Source organism: Globicephala melas, chromosome X (genome assembly GCF_963455315.2).
Source record: "Globicephala melas chromosome X, mGloMel1.2, whole genome shotgun sequence".
Taxonomy (NCBI): domain Eukaryota; kingdom Metazoa; phylum Chordata; class Mammalia; order Artiodactyla; family Delphinidae; genus Globicephala; species Globicephala melas.
Window position 1 is genome coordinate 66,055,614 of NC_083335.1, and position 20,983 is coordinate 66,076,596.

A 20,983-nucleotide genomic window follows, 5' to 3' on the forward strand; every position below is an offset into this window, starting at 1 on the left:
CACGGGTTCGATCTCTGGCCCAGGAAGATCCCACATGCCGAGGAGCAACTAACCTCGTGTGCCACAACTACTGAGCCTGTGCTCTAGAGCTTGTGAGCCACAACTACTGAGCCCATGTGCCACAACTACTGAAGCGCACGCGCCTAGAGCTCGTGATCCACAATGAGGGAAGCCACTGCAATGAGAAGCCCATGCACCGCAACGAAGAGTAGCCCCCGCTCGCTGCAACTAGAGAAAGCCCACATGCAGCAACGAACACCCAACACAGTCAAAAATAAATAAATTAATTAATTAAATTAAAAAAAAATTAGAGACTAAAAAAAAAACACACCAAAAGCACTGTCTTAAGGTTTCCTTTGCTGTGCAAAAGCTTTGAAGTTTCATTAGGTCCCATTTGTTTATTTTTGGTTTTATTTCCATTTCTCTAGGAGGTGGGTCAAAAAGGATCTTGCTGTGGTTTATGTCATAGAGTGTTCTTCCTATGTTTTCCTCTAAGAGTTTGACAGTTTCTGTCCTTACATTTAGATCTTTAATCCATTTTGAGCTTATTTTTGTGTATGGTGTTAGGGAGTGCTCTAATTTCATTCTTTTATATGTAGCTGTCCAGTTTTCCCAACACCACTTGTTGAACAAACTATCCTTTCTCCATTGTATATTGTTGCCTCCTTTATAAAAGATAAGGTGACCATATGTGAATGGATTTGTCTCTGGGTTTCTATCCTATTCCACTGATCTATGTTTCAGTTTTTGTGTCAGTACCATACTGTCTTGATTACTGTAGCTTTGTAGTATAGTATGAACTCAGGGAGCCTGATTCCTCCAGCTCCATTTTTCTTTCTCAAGATTCCTTTGTCTATTTGGGGTCTTTTGTGTTTCCATACAAATTGTGAAATTTTTTGCTCTACTTCTGTGAAAAATGCCATTGATAGTTTGATTGGGATTGCACTGAGTGTGTAGATTTCTTTAAGTACTATAGTCATTTTCACAATGTTGATTCTTCCAATCCAAAAACATGGTATGTCTCTCCAAATGTTTGTATCATCTTTAATTTCCTTCATCAGTATCTTATAGTTTTCTGCATACAGGTCTTTTGTCTCCTTAGGTAGGTTTATTCCTTGGTATTTTATTCTTTTTGTTGCAAAGGTAAATGGGAATGTTTCCTTAATTTCTCTTTCAGACTTTTCATCCTTAGTGTACAGGACTGCAAGAGATTTCTCTGCATTAATTTTGTATCCTGCTACTCTACCAAATTCATTGATTAGCTCTAGTAGTTTTCTGGTAGCATGTTTAGGATTCTCTATGTATAGAATCATGTCATCTGCAAACAGTGACAGTTTTATTTCTTCCTTTCTGATTTGGATTTCTTTTATTTCCTTCTATTCTCTGATTGCTGAGGCTAAAACTTCCAAAACTAAGTTGAGTAAGAGTGGTGAGAGTGGGCAACCTTGTCTTGTTCCTGATCTTAGAGGAAATGGTTTCAGTTTTCCACCATTGAGAACGATGTTGGCTGTGGGTCTGTCATATATGGCCTTTATTATGTTGAGGTAGGTTCCCTCTATGCTCACTTTCTGGAGAGTTTTTATCATAAATGGGTGTTGAATTTTGTCAGCAGCTTTTTCTGCATTTATTGAGATGATCATACGGTTTTTCTCCTTCAATTTGTTAATATGGTGTATCACATTGATTGATTTGTGTAGATTGAAGAATCCTTGCATTCCTGGGATAAACCCCACTTGATCATGGTGTATGATCCTTTTAATGTGTTGTTGGATTCTGTTTGGTAATATTTTGCTGAGGATATTCACATCTATGTTCATCAGTGATATTGGCCTGTAGTTTTCTTTTTTGTGACATCTTTGTCTGGTTTTGGTATCAGGGTGATGGTGGCCTCATAGAATGAGTTTGGGAGTGTTCCTCCCTCTGTTATATTTTGGAAGAGTTTGAGAAGGACAGGTGTTAGCTCTTCTCTAAATGTTTGATAGAATTGACCTGTGAAGCCATCTGGTCCTGGGCTTTTGTTTGTTGGAAGATTTTTAATCACAGTTTCAATATCAGTACTTGTGATTGGTCTGTTAATATTTTCTATTTCTTTCTGGTTCAGTCTTGGAAGGTTGTGATTTTCTAAGAATTTGTCCATTTCTTCCAGGTTGTCCATTATATTGGCATATAGTTGCTTGCAGTAATCTCTCACGATCCTTTGTACTTCTGCAGTGTCAGCTGTTATTTCTCCTTTTTCATAACTAATTCTGTTGATTTGAGTCTTCTCCCTTTCTTTCTTGATGAGTCTGGCTAATGGTTTATGAATTTTGTTTATCTTCTCAAGGAAACAGTCTTTTAGTTTTATTAATCTTTGCTATTGTTTCATTTGTTTTTCATTTATTTCTGATCTGATCTATGATTTCTTTCCTTCTGCTAACTTTGGATTTTTTGTTTGGTTGCTTCTTTTTCTGTCTCTAATTGCTTTAGGTGTAAGGTTAGGTTGTTTATTTGAGATTTTTCTTATTTCTTGAGGTAGGATTGTATTGTTATAGACTTCCCTCTGAGAACTGCTTTTGTTGCATCCATAGGTTTTGGGTCATCGTGTTTTCCTTGTCATTTGTTTCTAGGCATTTTTTCATTTCCGTATTGATTTCTTCAGTGATCTCTTGGTTATTTAGTAGCATATTGTTTAGCCTCCATGTGTTTGTATTTTTTAGTTTTTTCCTGCAATTGATATCTATTCTCATAGTGTTGTGGTCAGAAAAGGTACTTGATACAATTTCAATTTCCTTAAATTTACCATGGCTTCATTTGTGACACAAGATATTTGCAAATGAAACAACTGAAAAAGGATTAATCTCCAAAATATACAAGCAGCTCATGCAGCCCAATATCAAAAAAACAAACAACCCAATCCAAATATGGGCAGAAGACCTAAATAGACATTTCTCCAAAGAAGATATACAGGTTGCCAACAAACACATGAAAGGATGCTCAACATCACTAATCATTACAGAAATGCAAGTCAAAACTATAATGAGGTATCACCTCACACTGGTCAGAATGGCTATCATCAAAAAATCTACAAACAATAAATGCTGGAGAGGGTGTGCAGAATTGGGAACTCTCTTGCACCGGTGGTGGGAATGAAAATTGATACAGCCACTATGCAGAACAGTACGGAGGTTCCTTAAAAAGCTAAAAATAGAACTACCATATGACCTGCAATCCCAGTCCTGGGCAAATACCCTGAGAAAACCATAATTCAAAAAGAGTCATGTACCACCACAATGTTCATTGCAGCTCTATTTACAATACTCAGGACATAGAAGCAACCTAAGTGTCCACTGACAGATGAATGGATAAAGAAGATGTGGCACATATATATAATGGAATATTACTCAGCCATAAAAAGAAACGAAATTGAGTTATTTGTAGTGAGTTGGATGGACCTAGAGTCTGTCATACAGAGTGAAGTAAGTCAGAAAGAGAAAAACGAATACCATATGCTAACACATATATATGGAATCTAAAGAAAAAAACAAGGTTATGAAGAACCTAGGGGCAGGACAGGAATAAAGACGCAGACCTACTAGAGCATGGACTTGAGGACACAGGGAGGGGGAAGGGTAAGCTGAGACGAAGTGAGAGAGTGGCATGTACATATATACACTGCCAAATGTAAAATAGATAACTAGTGGGAAGCAGCTGCATAGCACAGGGAGATCAGCTCGGTGCCTTATGACCACCTAGAGGGGTGGGATAGGGAGGATGGGAGGGAGACACAAGAGGGAGGTTATATGGGGATATATGTATACATGTAGCTGATTCACTTTTTTATACAGCAGAAACTAATGCAATATTGGAAAGCAATTAAAATCCAATAAAGATGTTTAAAAAATACACTAGAAGGAATCAATAGCAGAATAACTGAGTCAGAAGAACAGATAAGTGAGTTGGAAGATAGAATGGTGGAAATCACTGCCACAGAGCAGAATAAAAAATGCAGAATGAAAAGAATTGAGGACAGTCTCAGAGACCTCTGGGACAACATTAAACACACCAACATTGAAATTATAGGGGTTCCAGAAAAAAAAGAAAAATAGAAAGGGTCTGACAAAATACTTGAAGAGATTATACTTGAAAACTTCCCTAACATGGGAAAAGAAATAGTAAGTCAAGTCCAGGAAGTGCAGAGAGTCCCGTACAAGATAAATCCAAGGAGAAACATGCTGAGACACAATTTGTTTTTTTTTTTTTTTTGCAGTATGCGGGCCTCTCACTGCCGCGGCCTCTCCCGTTGTGGAGCACAGGCTCCAGATGCGCAGGCCCAGGAGCCACGGCTCATGGGCCCAGCCGCTCCACGGCACGCGAGATCCTCCCGGACCGGGGCACAAACCCACACCCCCCGCATCGGCAGGCAGGCTCCCAATCACTGCACCACCAGGGAAGCCCACTGAGACACATATTAATCAAACTATCAAAGATTAAATACAAAGAAAAAATATTAAAAGAAGCAAGGGAAACCAACATATAACATACAAGGGAACACCCAGAACGTTATCAGCTGATCTTTCAGCAGAAACTCTTCAGGCCAGAGGAAGGGCAGGATATATTTAAAGTGATGGAAAGGAAAAATCTACAACCAAGATTACTCTACCAGCAAGGATCTCATTCAGATTCAATGGAGAAATCAAAAGTTTTACAAACAAGCAAAAGCTAAGAGAATACAGCACCACCAGACCAGCTTTGCAACAAATGCTTAAAGAACTTCTCTAGTCAGGAAACACAAGTGAAAAAAAGACCTACAAAAAGAAACCCAAAACAATTAAGAAAATGGTAATAGGAACAAACATATCAATAATTACCTTAAATGTAAATGGATTAAAGGCTCCAACCAAAAGGTACAGACTGGCTTAATGGATACAAAAACAAGACCTGTATATATGTTGTATATAAGAGACCCACTTCAGACCTGGGAACACATATAGACTGAAAGTGAGGGGATGGAAAAAGATATTCCATGCAAGTGGAAATCAAAAGAGAGTTGGAGTAGCAATACTCATATCAGACAAAATAGACTTCAAAATAAAGAGACAAGGAAGGACATTACATAATGAACAAGGGATCAATCCAAGAAGAAGATATAAAAATGGTAAATATTTATGCACCCAACATAGGTGCACCTCAATACATAAGGCAAATGCTAATAGCCATAAAAGGAGAATTTGACAGTATCACAATAATAGTGGGGGACTTTAACTCTCCAATTACACCAATGGATAGATCATGCAGACAGAAAATTAATAAGGAAACACAAGCCTTAAATGACACATTAGACAAGATAGACTTAATTGATATTTCTGGGACATTCTATCCCAAAGCAGCAGAATACAGTTTCTTCTCAAGTGCGCATGGAACATTCTACAGGGTAGATCACATCTTGGGTCTCAAAGCAAGCATCAGTAATTTAAGAAAATTGAAATCATATCAAGCATCTTTTCCAACCACAATGTTATGAGACTAGAAATCAATTACAGGAAAAAAAACTGTAGAAAACACAAACACATGGAGGCTAAACAATAAATTACTAAATAATGAAGAGCTCACTGAAGCTATCAAAGAGGAAATCAAAAAATACCTAGAAACAAATGACAATGAAAACATGACAACCTGAAACCTATAGGATGCAGTAAAAGCAGTCCTAAGAAGGAAGTTTAAACCAATACAATCCTACCTCAAGAAACAAGAAAAATCTCAAAAAAATAACCTAACCTTAAACCTAAAGCAACTAGAGAAAGAAGACCAAACAAAACCCAAAGTTGTTAGAAGGAAAGAAATCATAAAGATCATAGCAGAAATAAATGAAATAGAAGCAAAGATCAATAAAACTAAAAGCTGGGTCTTTGAGAAGATACACAAAATTGATAAACCTTTAGCTAGACTCATCAAGACAAAAAGGGAGATTTTAATTTCAATAAAATTAGAAATGAAACTAAATGAAATAAGAAACGAAATTAGAAACGAAAAAGAAGTTACAACTGACTACAAAGGATCATAAGAGACCCTTACGGGTGACTATATGCCAATAAAATGGACAACCTGGGAGAAATGGACAAATTCTTAGAAAATCACAACCTTCAAATACTGAACCAGGAAGAAATAGAAAATATGAACAGACCAATCACAAGTAATGAAATTGAAACTGTGATTAGAAACCTTCCAACAAACAGAAGTCCAGGACCAGAGGGCTTCACCAGCGAATTTTATCAAATGTTTAGAGAAGAGCTAACACCTATCCTTCTCAATCTCTTCCAAAAAATTGCAGAGGGAGGAACATTCCCAAACTCATTCTACAAGGCCACCATCACCCTGATACTAGAACCAGACAAAGATATCCGCAAAAAAGAAAATTACAGGCCAATTGCACTGATGAACATAGATGCAAAAACTCTCAACATAACACTAGCAAAGAGAATCCAACAACACATTAAAAGGATCATACACCATGATCAAATGGTATTTATCTCAGGGATGCAAGGAATTTTTAATATTTGCAAATAAATCAGTGTGATACACCATACTAACAAATTGAAGAACAAAAACCATATGATCATCTCAATAGATGCAGAAAAAGCTTTTGACAACATTCAACACCAATTTATGATAAAAACTCTCCAGAAAGTGGGCATACAGGAAACCTACCTCAACATAATAAAGGCTATATATGACAAACCCACAGCAAACATTATTCTCAATGGTGAAAAACTGAAAGCATTTCCTCTAAAATCGGGAACAAGACAAGGGTCCCTACTTTTGCCACTATTATTCAACATAGTTTAGGAAGTCCTAGACATGGTAATTAGAGAAGAAAAAGAAAGAAAAGGAATCCAAATTGGCAAAGAAGAAGTACAATTGTCACTGTTTGGAGATGACATGATACTATACATAGAAAATCCTAAAGATGCCACCAGAAAATTACTAAAGCTCATCAATGAATCTGGTAAAGTTGAAGGATACAAAATTAATACACAGAATCTCTTGCAATCCTATACACTAAAAACAAAAGATCAGAAACATAAATTAAGGAAACAATCCCATTTACCATTGCAATGAAAAGAATAAACTGCCTAGGAATAAACCTACCTAAGGAGGCAAAAGGCATATATGCAGAAAAATATAAGATACTGATGAAAGAAATCAAAGACGACACAAACAGATGGAAAGTTATACAATGTTCTTGGATTGGAAAAATCAATATTGTGAAAATGACTATATTAACCAAAGCAATCTACAGATTCAATGCAATCCCTATCAAATTGCCAATGGCATTTTTCACAGAAATAGAAAAAAATTTTACAATTTGTATGGAAACACAAAAGACCTCGTATAGCAAAAGCAATCTTGAGAATAAAAAGAAAAAGAGCTGGAGGAATCAGCCTCCCTGACTTCAGACTATACTACAGAACTAGAGTAATCAAGACACTATGGTACTGACACAAAAACAGAAATACAGATCAATGCAAGAGGATAGAAAGTCCAGAGATAAACCCACGCATGTATGGTCACCTAATCTATGACACGGGAGGCAAGAATACATAATGGAGCAAAGACAACCTCTTCAATAAGTGGTGCTATTCAATGCAATCCCTATCAAACTACCACTGGCATTTTTCACAGAACTAGAACAAAAAATTTTACAATTTGTATGGAAACACAAAAGACCCCGAATAGCCAAAGCAATCTTGAGAACAAAAAACGGAGCTGGAGGAATCAGACTCCTTAACTTCAGACTATACTACAAAGCTACAGTAATCAAGACAGTATGGTACTAGCACAAAAACAGAAACATAGATCAATGGAACAGGATAGAAAGCCCAGAGATAAACCCACGCACATATGGTCACCTTATCTTTGATAAAGGAGGCAGGAATGTACAGTGGAGAAAGGACAGCCTCTTCAATAGGTGGTGCTGGGAAAACTGGACAGGTATATGTAAAAGTATGAGATTAGATCACTCCCTAACACCATACACAAAAATAAGCTCAAAATGGATTAAAGACCTAAATGTAAGGCCAGAAACTATCAAACTCTTCGAGGAAAACATAGGCAGAACACTCTATGACATAAATCACAGCAAGATCCTTTTTGACCCACCTCCTAGAGAAATGGAAATAAAAACAAAAATAAACAAATGGGATCTAATGAAACTTCAAAGCTTTTGCACAGCAAAGGAAACCATAAACAACATGAAAAGACAGCCCTCAGTATGGGAGAAATATTTGCAAAAGAAACAACTGACAAAGATTAATCTCCAAAATGTGCAAACAGCTCATGCAGCTCAATAACAAAAAAACAAACAACCCAATCCAAAAATGGGCAGAAGACCTAAATAGACATTTCTCCAAAGAAGATATACAGACTGCCAACAAACACATGAAAGAATGCTCAACATCATTAATCATTAGAGAAACGCAAATCAAAGCTACAGTGAGGGGGCTTCCCTGGTGGCGCAGTGGTTGAGAGTCCGCCTGCTGATGCAGGGGACATGGGTTCATGCCCAGTCTGGGAGGATCCCACATGCCGTGGAGCGGCTGGGCCCGTGAGCCATGGCCGCTGAGCCTGCACGTCCAGAGCCTGAGCTCCACAGCGGGAGAGGCCACAGCAGTGAGAGGCCTGCGTACCGGAAAAAAAAAAAAAAAAAACTACAATGAGATATCATCTCACACCAGTCCAAATGGCCATCAACAAAAAATCTAGAAACAATAAATGTGGAGAGGGTGTGGGGAAAAGGGAACACTCTTGCACTGCTGGTGGGAATGTGAATTGGTACAGCCACTATGGAGAACAGTATGGAGATTTCTTAAAAAAACTACAAACAGAACTACCATATGATCCAGCAATCCCTCTACTGGGCATATACCCTGAGAAAACCATAATTCAAAAAGAGTCATGTACCACAATGTTCATTGCAGCTCTATTTACAATAGCCAGGAGATGGAAACAACCTAAGTGCCCATCATTGGATGAATGGATAAAGAAGATGTGGCACATATATACAATGGAATATTACTCAGCCTTAAAAAGAAATGAAATTGAGCTATTTGTAATGAGGTGGATGAACCTAGAGTCTGTCATACAAAGTGAAGTAAGTCAGAAAGAGAAAGACAAATACCATATGCTAACACATATATATGGAACTTAACAAAAAAAATGTCATGAAGAACCTAGGGGTAAGACAGGAATAAAGACACAGACCTACTAGAGAATGGACTTGAGGAAATGGGGAGGAGGAAGGGTAAGCTGTGGCAAAGCAAGAGAGTGGCATGGATATATATACACTACCAAACGTAAAATAGATAGCTAGTGGGAAGCAGCCGCATAGCACAGGGAGATCAGCTCGGTGCTTTGTGACCACCTAGAGGGGTGGGATTGGGAGGGTGGGAGGGAGGGAAATGCAAGAGGGAAGAGATATGGGAACATATGTATATGTATAACTGATTCACTTTGTTATAAAGCAGAAACTAACACACCATTGTAAACCAATTATACTCCAATACAGATGTAAAAAAAAAAAAAGTGGTGCTGGGAAAACTGGGCAGCTACATGTAAAAGAATGAAATTAGAACACTCCCTAATACTATACACAAAAATAAACTCAAAATGGATTAAAGACCTAAATATAAGTCCAGACACTATAAAACTCTTAGAGCAAAACATAGGCAGAACACTCTTTGATATAAATTGCAGCAAGATTTTTTTTGACCCACCTCCTAGAGTAATGAGAATAAAAACAAAAATAAAGAAATGGGACCTAATTAAACTTAAAGCTTTTTCACAGCAAAGGAAACCATGAAAAAGACAAAATGACAACCCTCAGGATGGGAGAAAATATTTGCAAACGAAGCAACTGAAAAAGGATTAATCTCCCAAATATACAAACAGCTCATGCAGCTCAATATCAAAAATACAAACAACCCAATCCAAGAATGGGTGGACGACCTAAATAGACATTTCTCTAAGGAAGACATACAGGTGGCCAACGAACAGATGAAGAAATGCTCAATATCACTAATTATTAGAGAAATGCAAATCAAAACCACAATGAGATATCACCTCACCCCAGTCAGAATGGCCATCATCACAAAATCTACAAACAACAAATGCTGGAGAGGGTGTGCAGAAAAGGGAACCCTCTTGCACTCTTGGTGGGAATGTAAATTGATAGAGCTACTATGGAAAGCAGTATGGAGGTTCCTTAAAAAGCTAAAAATATAACTACCATGTGACCCAGCAATCCCACTACTGGGCATATACCCTTAGAAAAACATAATTCAAGAAGATACATGCAGCCAGTGTTCATTGCAGCACTATTTACAATAACCGGGACATGGGAGAAAACTAAATGTCCATCAACAGAGAAATGGATAAAGAAGATGTGGTATACATATATACAATGGAATATTCCTCAGCCATAAAAAGGAATGAAATTGGGTCATTTGTAGAGACATGAATGGACCTAGAGGCTGTCATACAGAGTGAAGTAAGTCAGAAAGAGAAAAACAAATACCATATATTAACGCATATATGTGAAATCTGAAAAAATTGGTATAGACAATCTTATTTACAAAGCAGAAATAGATACAAAGTGGGGGGGTGAATTGGAAGATTGTGACCGACACATATATACTATTGATACTATGTATAAAATAGATAAATGATAACCTAGTGTATAGCACAGGGAACTCTACCTAGTGCTCTCTGCTGATCTAAATGGGAAGGAAATCCAAAAAAGAGGGGATGTATGTATACATATAGCTGATTCACTTTGCTGTACAGCAGAAACTAACAGTTTTAAAGCAACTATACTCCCATAAAAATTAAAAAAACAAAACCAAAAAACCTGCTGTTGCAGTCCTCCTCCAGGCCTCTGGCTTTCTGTGGCCTCTGTTCTCGGGGGCTATCCTGTTTAGAACATAAGGAAATTGGCCCACTCCGAAACTGAATACAAAGGAGCAAGGCCCCTTCTTTGCTTAATGTCCCCTGGCCCAGACCTTCTGACCCTAAATATCCCTTTCCTTCTTTTCACTACCTGCAGGTGAACAGAGGCCCTGTGAGAGACCCTCGGGAGGAAGTGACACCCTAACTCCACCCACCATCTGCCCCCAATGTGCAGCAATTCCTATTTAAAAACTCAGTCCTTGACTCAAAGGGAGGTTTGTGAGCTCCTGCCAAGAGCTGTAAATATTTCAACATGCCTTGTTTCCTTGAATGTATATGACCTGGGATCTGGCCCCTCCTCTCCCTGGGCTCCTAGAGAATTGAGGAACAAAGAAAACATGGCCAGTCCTTAGCTACAGGATACCCGGGTAAAACTGCAGAAGAATACAGAGGAGAGATGGGGAAGAGATGGCGTGGGGAGGTGGAAGGTGGGGAGGAGAGGTTGATTCCTCTTCCAGAAATATTTAGAGAAAGGTATAGCAACTCACTTTCTAGGAGCTGGAAAAGGTTACTGGATGATGATGATGATGATGTTGATGATAATAATAATACCAACCCCTTCACAATTTACAAATGTCTTTCACATACAGAATCTCATGTGACCCTTCATAGTCCTATAGAAGTAAATACTGTCAATCTCACCATGAAGATGAGAACACTGAAGGCTTGAAAGGTTATATGACTTATTCAGGCTAACCAACTAAAAAGAGATGGTTTCTCTGGCCCTGTTTTGGACCCAAGGACCATGACTCTGGGTAGAGTAAGACGGGTGGTTAGAAGAGTATGTCATGTATCACAAGACTGTGAGACTTTTGTTTACTAAACCCTTTCTTGGTCCTCTCTTTTTATCCCTTAGTCATAAGGATGCCCTGAGGCTACAGGAATGGAAAACTCTGCAGCAGACTTCCTTGGTAGCTGTGCTCCTCCCATCTTTAGTATGTATTAGGTGATATCTAAAGGCAGGAGTTCTGGTCTCATACTCTCTGGGTTCAAATCTTGGCTCTGCTATTATTTGCTATATGAGCTAAGCAAGCTACTTAACTTCTGTGCATCTTTCTCTTTATCTGTGAAATGGAGGAAATAATAGTACCTACCTCATAGAGTTGTTCAGAATTTAAATGGGTTGGTACATGTAAAGTGCTTAACATAATGCCTAGCACAGAATTAATTGCTAAATGCTAAATAAATGTTAGCAATTTCTATTGTTATTATTACTATTATTATTACTATTAGGGTGCTTGATGGAAGTAAGAAGCTAAATGTCAAAGAAATAACACTGTGGAAGAGCAGCTATCACTAGGCTGTATGCTTTGTGTCTTTTCCCCATAATAGGGAAAGCTTATAGGGAGTCATCTCCCTACTTTTACCCAGTCCTCTTGGGATCAGTGGCAACCCCACATGAGGGGCATGGGTGATGAACAGAAGAAGAGTTCTTTTCTTTGTGAGAAGCTCAGTTACCTAAACAAGTGACTGAACTTGTGACCTGAGTCTCATAGGCACCATGTTTTAAGCAACTGTGCTAATTGGCCCAGACAGACATCACACACCCAGCTATACACACGTACACACAGGTCTGGACACATGGGTGTATGCACATACCCTTCCAGCCTGGGTAAGAAGGTGGGTGGACAGATCCACAGAATAAATTAGACAAGGAGACTGTGTGGGGACTGCTAGTTTAGTGACATTTCCTTTCCTTTTTTCCCTTTAGCTGCATGGAAGCAGGGAAGCAACTAACCTGGGAGTTTCACTTCCTCCCTCTCCATCCTCACTGAAAGCACTTTTGACTCTAGTTAGGACATGGGTGTCTGTCTCCTCCCCCCTTCGACTCCTCTACAATCAATTCTGCAGTATTTTTTGGTAAGAAGAGAGATGATAGGGGCTCAAAAAAGAATGAAGAGTTCTATTCTATCGAGAACTGTTGAAGCTACTGAAAACCCATCTGAAGTCTCTGGAAGTTCAGTTGGCTGAGGAATTGAGGGACAACAATAGTGAGGATTTGAAGAGGAAGGGTGCAACTGACCAGGACATTTGTTGAATACTATTGAGTAAGACCTGCTACAATGCTATCTCTTTGACTGGGGTCCTGGGGCTGTGAAAAAAGGAGGTGTGGAAATGATGAAAAGGTTTCACAACAGCTATCTTACTGCAAAAATCCAGAGGTGATAGCTTCTACACTCTTGAGTGCTTCACAGGAAGTCACCCTTCCCCAAGAAAGTGGAGAATAAGAGAGGAGAAAGGGGAAAAGGGAAAAGATACTTCCACAGGATGTGTGGGAATGGGCCTGAGATCCAGTCTGGAGTGAGGCCTGTACAACATCCAAACCCCAGTTGTTCCTCTAATTGAATGAGGGAAAGAAGAGAGAACAATGCTGGGAGCAAAGGGATGGCGTATGAGCAGAGGTATTACAAATGCACTGTGAAAATAGGAGGAGCCAAGAAAATGTGTGGTTGGGACAGCCAGTTTTAGCCCTTCTTCTACCAACCCCAGAAACAAGCAAACAAGAGAACAGAGAAAGACAAGACTTCCAGGGTGAAGAAGCATGTACTTCCTCAAGCCACCCAAGCAGGCCACATTCCCTACCCACAAAATAAGTGCCAAGTAATTTCACACTAGTAATCATTAGTACCTTGACTTCAAGGCAAATGATTAGACATCCCTAGGCTTAGTCCTCTGTCACCCTTAAACCAGGAGAGGGCTGGAGTATTCTAAACCCTCTTCCCAATAACCTTTGAATACCAAGAGGGATGCAGGATAAGGAGAGGATGGAAGCAGAAAGAAACTTACAATAAATGTTTCCAAGCCCCACTGTTGGGGAGTTGCAAAGAGTCCATGCCAAGAGGTACAATCCAGGCTGGCCATATTCCCTCCATCACTCTTACCTAACAAGTTTCCCAATCTGGGCCCTTTGCACTAGTCCGCCACAACCCCTACAGAAGCTTCTGTTACATTAAACCTAATTCTGTAAAGAGATGAGAAAAGATGTTTTTCAGATAAAATACTCATAATCCATGGCTTGAGGTGTAGAGTGTGTATGTGTGTGTGTGTGTGTGTGTGTGTGTGTGTGTGTGTGTGTTTTATGAATAAAACTTTTTCTCTAAGGTTTACTCATTCAATTCCAGGTGAAATAATTCCTTTCAAAACAGGAAATCCCACTCCATCTTTCACACAATCTGAAAAGAATAAATGATTCTTTCAAAATGTAATAAAACAAAAAGATGTTGATGGGAAAGGCAGTATACCCTCCTGGGAAACTGGTCTGCTCAAAAGGTCCAGATGACATCCTTTATATATTTCTGTAAATGTTGATAGTCCATCTGTTTGTTTACTCTTCATGGCACTGCAGGAAATATTTCCAAAGCAAGTATAAATTCAGGGAAAAGGAGAGAGAGCTCTGTGCCTGCTACTTCAGTAGCCACACTCTCAGCTAAGCCCTGAGTGAAGCTGAAGTTGCCCAGAAATTGTGGATACTCAATATGGCCTTCTCTAGGATGGCAAGCAGCAGCCCTCTCATACCCACTACAAGGCAGCAGCCCTTAGCCAGCTATAAAGATGCCCTGTCTGAAGCCCCCTGAAGGAAAACACCGTATTGCACTTAGGAATCTTGGTTTACTCTTCTATCCTGAAGTAACAGAAAACCAAGATCATACTAATCATTTCTGAGAAATGAGAATGAGCTGTGGAAAATTAAGTTTCAGGAGAGGGGTCCAAACTGAGGCTTAAGGGAATGCTTGCAGTTTAATGCTTTTTAGAAGCAGGCTCAAATGCTGGGAAACAGCAGCATACAGAACTACTCTGCTAGCCTGCAGAAGGCCAAGTTGAGGGAATTCTCTTGGAGGCCCAATTCTATGCTAAGCAGGACATTCTGGGAGAAGCATTGTGGATCTGAAGTTGCCTTTACACGCTGGGTTAAAAAAAAGTGGGTCTTTTCAACAACATCAGTACATATGAGTTAGCCCCATAGTCTTTTAATACACATGGAGAAATGATGTCTACATGGTTTTTCATTGCTTTCCCAATCTCCTCCCAACCCATCCACACCCTCATTCAGGCAGATTAACATGTTTCCATTTGTCTGAATGAGTCAAAATTTATGCCAAGTGAATAGTAAAGAATAAAATATCACATAATTTTAGAAGGATAGAACAGCAGAGCTAAGAAGTTTATCTAGTCAAACCCTTTCACTTTACAGATAGATAAACTGAGGTACAGAGAGGTAAAGTGCCTGCTCAAAGTCACAGAGTAAGTCAGGGGCACAAGTTTTCTAGCTCCTAGTCACTGCCTAGTTAGTATTACTGAGATCACCAGCCCATTGGGATCCATATTTAGACTTAGAATGAGCACTCGAGGCTACTGGACAGTGAGCTAGGGATCCAACTTCAACTGGCTACTCCAGCTCAAACAAGCATCCCCCTGGTTGGCTTCCAAGTACCCCAACCTCTCCTCCTCATCCCCTCCGGTATGAGTCAAGGTCTCAGTTTGGGACCCAGCTTGGTTGGAGAGGAGTCAGAGGAGTGACTTGAAAGATGCCTGGCCAATGGCCCTGTGACCCAAAGCGCCATAGCAGGCTCCGAGCCAACCTTCTCTGGACAGTAAGCAAAAGCCTTCAGCCAAAGGCAAGACATTGGCAGATTTGCTCAAAAGACGCCTGGCTCTCAAAGTCAGCAATTTAGTTGTCAGCCCAGTGAGACACTGAACTAAGCAATGAAAGCCCCTAAAATGGGGAAGAGAAAGATAGCTTAAACTGTCCCTGGCCCCATCTATCTTTGGGACTCTGCCCAAAGGCAGATTGTATCATTTATCCCATGCCTAGAAAATTATGTCTCCATCAGAGTGGCCCATGAGCCTGAACTATCTTGTGCCCAATAATGAACCTTCCTGACCATTATTACCCCTTTCCCCAGGTGGTGAGAGACACAGCTCCACCCTCCTCACCTGGGAGCCTACAAGGGTCATGCTTATAAACTGCCCAGGAAAAGATGCCTCCCATCATATATTATGGCTCAGTGCTAGACTGGCAGTCAAGGTGGAAAGTGCAGGGTACTGGGTTTACTCTGGAGCACGTTCAAAAAGACCTAAGCTTGGAGACAATGTTAAAAACTCTGACTTGTTCCGCCTTGTCTTCTGGACCCCCAACCCTAACCTTGCCCCAGCTCCAACTCTTTTAGGGTTCCAGTAATGACCTGAGGCCTGCAATCAATGCTACCTTGCTCTTTCTTTCCTCCAAAATGCTTCCCTCTCATGCCAGGAAGCCATGATATACTTTCCACCAAATTGTTGGGTTGCCCATGTCCTGTTTGCTGCTTGGCCTGGGTTGGGGGAATTCCCAAATTTCCCACAAGCTCTACAAAAGTATAGGCTCATTTCTCTCTTGATTTTTTCCATTTTTCCCTAAATCGGACCTTGGTCACTTGCCTCCATCTCAAGAACCTTTTGTCTGCCAGTCATCCCAGGCCTAAGGCCCAGGGAAAGTTGGTTTCCTTTTCAAAATGGGTGAAGAGAAAGGACAAGATACATTGCCACCATAGAATTGTATGCACCACAGATTTCACAAAGACTGAACATTGCATGCTCTAGAATGGCCTGCATTCCACTTCCCTTCTACTCGCCATGGCTTTTTCACATGACCAGAGACCCCTCTGATGTGGAGTTAGCCCCCAGACATCAAAACAACCTTTCTCTGGGGCACACTAACAATAGTCCCAGTCATCTGCAGAGCCTTATACCCATTAAGCCAATCAGCACAGCTTTAGGACTGTGGAGATATTAGGCCTAGCCAAAGAGAATTTGGGTTGTGGGGTGCCTCCAAATATTAAATTCATAGCTTTCTAGAGATGCAAGCCATGTCAGACGTTAATAGAAATGGACAATGCACCAACCTCCTTGACTGTGGGAGTGTATATTCTATGTTCCTCAGAATGGCTATTGGGCAAACACTGGCTGACAAACATCTTAGCAAGCTTCTACTGGCTTATTCTATCCCTTTGAGACACCAGTGCTGTGGCATAGGTAGCTGAGAAATTTTGAGTAAACTGCAGAAAGTGTGTGGAGACAGAGGCACATTTGGAATCTCAGGACCTGAATGGTTGCTTGGCAAAGCTGAGGGGCTCAAGAAAGGTAGTGGTGAGGATGAGATTTTCTAGGAAGTCAGGAGTGTAGTGGGGTGTTCTTGACTTTTTTAAAATAAAAACTGAGGTGTTTCCCAGAGTCTCCAGTATCAAAAATAACTTTCATGAATTCAAGACACATACAGTAAGGACCCAAGCCAAAGTAGTCTGTGACCCTGGGGACATACCAAATTCCTCTCTGTCCTTTCCTGACCTATACTCACCATAACTTAAACTGGTAACCCCAGCCCCTCAATGGATCTAGTCTGTGTCAGAACACACACCAGCCACACCTCTGCACAGCTCACTGCTACCCCCGCTTCCCAGCTGCACTGTGAGGTCTTGACCGGAAAGTCTCAGCCAGCCCTCCCCCTGAGTCCCCTATGATCACCTACTTTGAAGTTTGTTCCCCAGCAGTGAACCTCTTCCTGGTAAAATAGTGGTTTTTCCAAGTTTTATTACACACTCCTAAGGCCCCAGCTCTAGGCCTGCTCACATCACATGAAAGCCAGGGCCTAGCTTCAGCCCATCCCCCATTACCTCCCATGAAGTTTTACCCAGACTTTGCCACTGACCCCGAAGGCCAACAGCCTGCCTTTAACCACAAGGCAATGCTCAGCAGGTGCCCTCCAAGGTAACCTAGGCAACAGCCAGAGGCCCTACACTGGCTTCCTTCCCAAGAGCCCCTGAACTGCATCAAAGCAGGGAAAATGTAGTCCCGGGGTGAGTGTGACAGTGACCTTCCGCCCAAATGTTGTTCCACACAGTCAGGGACCCCCTCCACTCAAGCGTCAACGCAGCCTGGGCAGTCCTGAGATTGCCTTGGACAGCCATTGCCGCACACTTGAACTTTCAAGTGGGGCCCGCACACTAGAACGCCGATGGATCACAAGGTCAGAGGCACCAAGAGTCCCAAAACCTCTTAAAGGGCAGCCTAGCAAACTAAAAAAAGAAAAAAGAGAGTCCTTGGTTGAGAGCCTAGGAGAGGCCCTCTAAGGGCTCAGGGAATCCACAGGTGGATGCCCCCAGAATTCAAGGTTTCTATTCACTAAATGATCCCCAGCCTCCCTCAAAGAGCAGCAGAAGTACGTGTTTGGGGGTGGAGAGAGGAGGGAACCCTTCAGTCCCAGGGCAACACTTATTCTGAGCTGCGTTTTAAAAAGCCACGTATTCTAAGCTGCAAACTTGCGGCGGGTCTCCAGTGGAGCTGTCCTGAGGAACCACAAGAGGGAGTGAGCCTTGAGGAAGACGGCATCCCAAGCCCCTCGGCTCGCTCCCGAGACTCCTCATGAGAACGGCTGAGGGGCTTCGCCGGCGGCTTGCTGAGAAAGCGGGATGGCTACTTTGACTTCTCCAAGTCCACAGGCAGGCTCGGGCTCAACGGGAGGAGCGCACAAGCCTGTGGTCCTGTGGCCGCGGAAGAGCGAGAGCTATGCCCCCAGCCCTGCTTGTCTTAGGGAAGAAGACCAAGTCAGCACCACACGAAGGCAGGAGGGGTGGAGGCCGGCATTCCGGCTAAAGACTAACGAGGCACCCAGCGGATAGCGGAGAGGCGCGGGGCGCCAGGCAGGGCAAGGCTGAGATTGGGGGCGGTGCGAAGTGAGCCTCAGGGCCCAGTCTGCCAGCCGCCTCACGCCTCTCTGGCAGGAGACCGCGGAGACTGCCTCCCTGCCTGCTTTGGGGTTCAGCTCAGAGGGCACAGAGATCCGCTCGCTCCCTCAGAGTGGCAGAGGACGTCCGGGCCCGGTTGGGCCGTAACCACGGCGGGCAAATAGACGCGCGCACACCCCCGACTCGCACTCCTTCCCTCCCTTCCTCTCTCTCCTGCAGATACACACGCCTGCCATGTGTTAGAGTCTTCGCTCAGTCACCAGGATTCCTAAAGTGTTTTTGACAGAAAACACCTCCGCTCCCCGTACAGGAACAGGGGCTGCTGCGGAGATCTGTGGTACAGTGTTTCTCTCAAAGTCCTCCCAACCTCCAAACTCTCTCCTCTCCCCATGTCTTCGCACTCCCCCCCCCCAAAAAAAACAAAAAACAAAAAAACCACAACATTCTGCAAATATTTTCCCCCAGTACACACGCTCAGAGTACTTTAAATAAACCCGAAAGGTGCGTCTGGATATGTCCCAGAGCAAAAAATTCATTCCTTGCGTATTATCAACGAAGGTCCCAGGTCCCACCCCCGGGACTTCTTGCGCCTAGTCTCCACAGCCGAGGCTGCCCAGAGCCCGGCAACCGGCGCTCTAGCAGCGCCACGGGCAAGGGGCAAGGGGGAGGAGTCCAAGCGGCGCGCTAGAGGGGTGCCTCGGACCAGGAGGTATAGGATCGGCGGCAGCCGGAGCGGACACCCTTGCCTAGAATGCCAGGTGGGGCGCGCGGAGCCGCTCACCTGCTTGGAACTCCACTTGGCGATTTTTCTCTCTTTCCTCCTGCAGCAACATGGAGTAGAGAATCCCGAAGGAGTTCTGGATGCCAAAGATGGAGCCGTTGCACCAGGTGGCAGCGAAGACCACCATCCAGCCGAAGCCACCTTCGGGGGGCTGGAAGCCGCGCGCGGTGCCGCGGGTCTCCACGGTGGGCGTGGGCTCGGGTTCGCGCACCGGCTCAGGCTCAAACTCCAGCTCCGGCAGTGGTGCAGGGTCCGGTAAGGGCTGGGGCTCCGGCTGGGGCTCTGGCTGGGGCTCGGGTGGGGGTACTGGCACGGGCTCGGGCTCGGGCTCCGGCTCCGGCTCCGGCTCGGGGCTACCCACCCGCTCCTGCTGTTCCTGGTCTGCCTCCCGCCAGGGCCCCTTAGCTTCCTCGCTCGCCGGGCTTTGCAGCGCCATCGCGGCCGGGGGACTGTGGCTTCTCGGGCCGGAGGAGCCGCTGTGTGGCTGGTACTTGTTTCTGCTGCTGCTGCTCCAAGCGCTGCTACTGCTGCCTCCTCCTCCCGGCTCCGCGCCCCAGCTGGCCAGCCTGTCCCGAGACAGACAGTCCCTCGAGCCCTCTCCTCCTCCTCCCCCATCCCCCCTCCTCCTCTCCCCATGTCATCTCTCTCCTCCCCCTCCTCCTCCTCTCCCTTCCCCCCAACCTCTTCCTCCCTCAACAGGCAGCCGCTACAGCCTCTCTCTTCTCCCCAGCCCTTCCTCCTCCTCATACTCGCCTACCTACTCAATCCGCAGCTGTCTCCCTCAACTCCCTTTCCAAACTACTGAATTCTTTTCTCCTTGTCCAGAAGACCAGTAGAGGGATAGTTAAAATGGAAAAACGAGAGCATAAACTATCCTGTTCCTCTGCCCTCTCCTCCCTGCAGGCTCCAAACGAGCATTGATCAACCCAGAACCCCCAGGGAAGACCCCGCCTGTCCTTTGCTCCCACTCTCTCCTTTCTCACAAGTAGCCTGGAAGTGGGGTGGCCCCAGGGACCCCAGGACGAGAGGTGGCCCTTGAGAGACCCCATCCCGCCCTCAGTAGTGCCTATGCCCCCCCTTGGGTTTGAGGGGGACTTGGAAGGGACACCCAAGCTCGGACAGAGGGTGGGCACAGTCTTCTCGAGCCCGGGGGCTCAGCCCCCCACAGTCCTGCGCAACAGCCCCCCCATCCCCGTCTCTCCCCCTCCACCCCCGCCCTTCCCAGCAAATCCCTGGCGGGGCACGGATGGGAGGAGACGGCCCGGCAGCGAGGCCCGCCTCTCCGGGCAGTCAATCAGGGCTTTGTTTGCGCCAACCTGGAGCCCAGAGGAGCCGTAGAGGGCCGGGTCTGGGCCGGGGGCCGGGCCAGGTAGGGAGGGAGGTGCAGTGGCACCGGAGGGAGCCGGGCCCGGGCGGGGCGGGAGCTAGAGCTCAGCTCAGGCTCCTCCCGGCTCTCTGTCCCGCATTGGGGAACTGGGAGTCAGGGCCATGTCGAGCCGCCAGT

General features: G+C 43.6%; 1 protein-coding gene across 2 annotated transcripts in view; it reads right to left on the reverse strand.

Moving 5' to 3' along the window:
• The window catches only part of SLC16A2 (solute carrier family 16 member 2), a 118,832-nt gene extending 98,580 nt beyond the window's left edge, over window positions 1-20,252 (reverse strand). Inside the window, exons 1-2 of one of the 2 annotated variants that reach the window (XM_030847183.3) lie at window positions 20,237-20,252; window positions 19,480-20,045 (exon numbers count right to left, since the gene is read on the reverse strand). In XM_030847183.3, coding sequence (XP_030703043.1) covers window positions 19,480-19,915 — 436 coding nt within the window. In that variant the 5' untranslated portion in view covers window positions 19,916-20,045; window positions 20,237-20,252. Of the gene's footprint in view, window positions 1-19,479; window positions 20,046-20,236 lie in introns of those variants that run through there. The other variant, XM_030847184.2, reaches the window with a different exon arrangement.
• Window positions 20,253-20,983: the final 731 nt, after the last annotated feature.